The 3477-nt window shown below is 39.4% G+C and overlaps 1 protein-coding gene across 1 annotated transcript; it reads left to right on the top strand.

The window, feature by feature from the left end:
• LOC110263061 lies at nt 1188-1881 on the top strand. The gene is made up of 2 exons (XM_021103582.1): nt 1188-1731; nt 1818-1881. The coding sequence occupies exons 1-2, from the start codon at nt 1302-1304 to the stop codon at nt 1859-1861; spliced, it is 474 nt and encodes a 157-aa protein (XP_020959241.1). The 5' UTR covers nt 1188-1301; the 3' UTR covers nt 1862-1881.

Here is a 3477-nt window from a genome sequence, read left to right as displayed (position 1 = left end):
TCAGCAAGAAGGTGAAAGCTACAACCAGTACAAGATCTGGAAGGCAAGTTAAGGCAACTCCAGTTGATAATAATAGTGACTCTCATGATTCATATGAGAGTGCTGAAGACAGTTTGTACAAGCCTCCAAAAGTTGCAGGAGATTCTATATACAGTAGTGACAGTGACAGTAGAGTTGATGGAGTAGAGTCTTCTAGGGCCAAGAAAGTAGATCACAGAGAGAAGCATAGGCCTGCTGCTGATAGAACAAGGGACAAAGCTATTGAAACTGATGACTCCAGCTATGAGGATATCGAATCTGATGAATGCTCTGATGGAGGTATTCTATAATTAATTGTGTATGAGTTATTGAATTTTCTTGTTTAATAGATCTACTTCAACTAATTTTTTCTATTAAAATTTTGTGGTATTTTCATGTAATTTCAGAGTCAGATGACGAATTTTTCTGGGAAAAATCATCAGATGGAAATGAATGAAAGTCAGAAGATTCTGCCCATGAGTTAGACTCTGAAGACGAAGGGCCAGCTGTGTATCCACATTATAATAACAAGGCCAAATTTGGTGATCTGAAGTTTGAGGTAAGTATGATTTTCAAATCCAAGCAACATTTTATGGCTGCCACTAGAGATTACACTATACAATGGGTAGGAATATAAGGTTCTATAAGAATGACAAGGTTAGAGTCAGGGCTGTTTGTAAGTGTGAAGACTGTCCATGGATAGTATATTGTAGACACGACCCCAGTGATGGTTCCTGGCAGATAAAAACACTAGTTGACAATCACACTTGCGCAAGAAAGCGAAAAAACAGAGCTGCTACATTGGAATGGATCATTCCTGAAAACCTTACATGGAGGATAGCTTCTCACTGCATGCGGACAGGATGCAAACAATCATATTTTTGTGATTGCATATGCAATTGTTGATGTTGAGAACAAAGAGAACTGGAAATGGTTCTTGGAGCTGCTCCTCTCAGACCTGGGAGAATATGAGACAAAGAACTTGTGTTTCATATCAGACATGCAAAAGGTGAGGACCAATTTGAATCGCGATTTGATTTTCAATGACTTTTTTTATTTAATGATGCTTCTTTGAGGACTGGAATGACTATAAATCTTGTCGGGTTTGACTGTTTGTGCAGGGGTTAATACCAGCTGTCAAAGAACTCGTCCCAACAGTTCTACACAGATTTTGTGTCTGGCATTTGTGGAGGAACTTCTCCAAACAGTAGGGCAGCGTCGAGCTTAAGGACTTGGTCTGGGAGTGTGCAAGATCGAGGACCCCAGTTGAGTTCGAAAGGAATATGACTAGAATCAAGAGGATTAATCAACAAGCTTGGGAATACTTAGCCAAGTGGCCGAATGAAGCTTGGACCAAAGCCCATTTCAGTGAAGGGCCAAAGGTCGACAACATTTGCAACAACGCTTGTGAATCCTTCAATGCAAAGACAAAGAATGACAGAGGTAAGCCTATTCTGAGCTTGGCAGAGGAGGTACGAAGAATGGTTATGAAAAGCATGTCTGACAATAGACTGAAGCTTCTGAGTTATCAACGAATACTTACTCCAGTTCAGCAAAGTAGGCTAGAATCTCTTATTAAGTTATCCAGAAACTGGGCTCCCTACTGGTCGGGTGATGCGAAAGAGGAAGTCTACGAAGTTCAAGGATGGCCTACTAATATGGTGGTAGATTTGGGGAACCATACTTGCTCCTGCAGGTTTTGGCAGTTGACAGGTTGAATTCATAACTGATTTCTTCTTTCAGATGCATACCATGATACATACTTAACTGAATGAAATTATTTTTTGTGAAATATATAGGAATGCCTTGTATGCACGCAATATCAGCCATTCAAAAAAAATGATAAGAGGCCTGAGGAGTATTTTCACGAATGGTTGACTATGGAGGCGTACAAAAGAACATACCAATTCAATGTTAATCCCGTCAAGGGACAAGATCTATGGGAGAAAACTGGTTCTCCTGCACCTGTTCCACCTCCTATCAAACCTAAATCAGGCAGACCAACAACAAATAGAAGGAAGGACAAGGCTAAAGGACCCACTGGCACGAAGACAAAAATGAAAAGAAAGTATGCTCCAATTCGGTGCAAATGCTGTGGAGAGGTGAGCCACAACAAGAGAACTTGCAGAAGAAAAAAGCAAGACGATGCTCAAGAGAAAGCAAGGATAATGCAGTTGCAGCTTGCAGCTGTTCAACCACCACAACCTGCACCTGGTCCGGAAGCAGAAAAGGTAGATCACACTCAGCCCATACAGACACTACCTGCAGTAGCAGCAGCTGCTCCAGATGAACAGACTGAAATTTCTGTTACTCAGCATGCTCAGCTTCCACTGACACAACAATCACACACCTCAACCAATGTCACTTAGATTATCTTCTAAAGATTTTTAAATTGAGCATTAGTTACTTGTAGCTATTTTTATTTGAGACAATGATGATAAATGTTTGATGCAAACTAGAGGTAGAGGAAGGCCTCCAAAACTCCATGTCACCAGGGCCAGGGCAAAGGGAAATGCCTCTCCAGGAGCAGTTGCTGTATCTGCTGAAACCATCAAGGGTAGCAGCTCCGCAACAGCCAAGAAACTTGCCAGCTTCATGACATTTGTTCCAACTCTGGGTTTCAAACCTCCCAGAAAAAAAGACATGGAATGACTTCAATACTTAAAGACATAAAATATAGGGCAATTAGCATCTGTTATTTTGTCAGGGCCAAATTTTACCATTTATAAACAATGTGGTAGTTGTGGTATCTTCAATAGCCCTATTTTTTTGTATAGCCCTTTATGGTATACTGCTATTCAACTGTCAGCTACTACCTTTTGTGTTATTATTATGATAAAACAATGTTATTTGAATCTGAGACAATGGAAACTAGTACACCATTAGTGAGGTTATGCTATTCCTATTTCACTTAATTTTAATTCTGTTTATTCTGATTTGCTTACATTATGTTATGATCAACAACAATGTTGCATGTAGATAAATTTTTACTAATAAAGAAACATGAACATACAAGGTTTTCACAATAACAGCAAACTATCAAGGTTCACAACATCCACGTTTTTACAGTAACTACTTCACTTCCCACTAAAGAACATACACATAATCATAAAAACCACAATCACAACTATTAATCCAAAATACAGTTGCATCCTAAGTGCTTTAACTTCAGCTTCTAAGCTCATCATTCTCCATGATATGTTATGGTTTAAGAAAACAGCATCACTCTCCATTTCTGCATCAGTTTTAACTTCTCTTAAGTGCTCTAATCCTTCATACTCGTCATCCTCAGTCCACCTAAAGTAATTGCAGTGGCTGCCCTTCTGCACAACATCAGGGTACAAAAATGTCAAAATCCCACTCAAATAATTTGAAGTTTCAACAAGACTACATTCATAACTCATCCGGTATCTTGGACAAGCATGCAACAATCTATCAGGATTATTTTCTTTTGTCCCA

The sequence above is a fragment of the Arachis ipaensis genome, chromosome B05, assembly GCF_000816755.2.
Source record: "Arachis ipaensis cultivar K30076 chromosome B05, Araip1.1, whole genome shotgun sequence".
Lineage (NCBI taxonomy): Eukaryota > Viridiplantae > Streptophyta > Magnoliopsida > Fabales > Fabaceae > Arachis > Arachis ipaensis.
The sequence above is the reverse complement of the archived record's forward strand: the minus strand, read 5'-3'. Positions and strand labels throughout refer to the sequence as shown.

Bases quoted from the DNA above. Each gene is read 5' to 3' on its own strand.
- LOC110263061 (XM_021103582.1), top strand. From the start codon at position 1,302: ATGACTAGAATCAAGAGGATTAATCAACAAGCTTGGGAATACTTAGCC. The intron at 1,732-1,817 runs GTTGAATTCATA...TGAAATATATAG, and splicing joins CAGGTTTTGGCAGTTGACAG to GAATGCCTTGTATGCACGCA.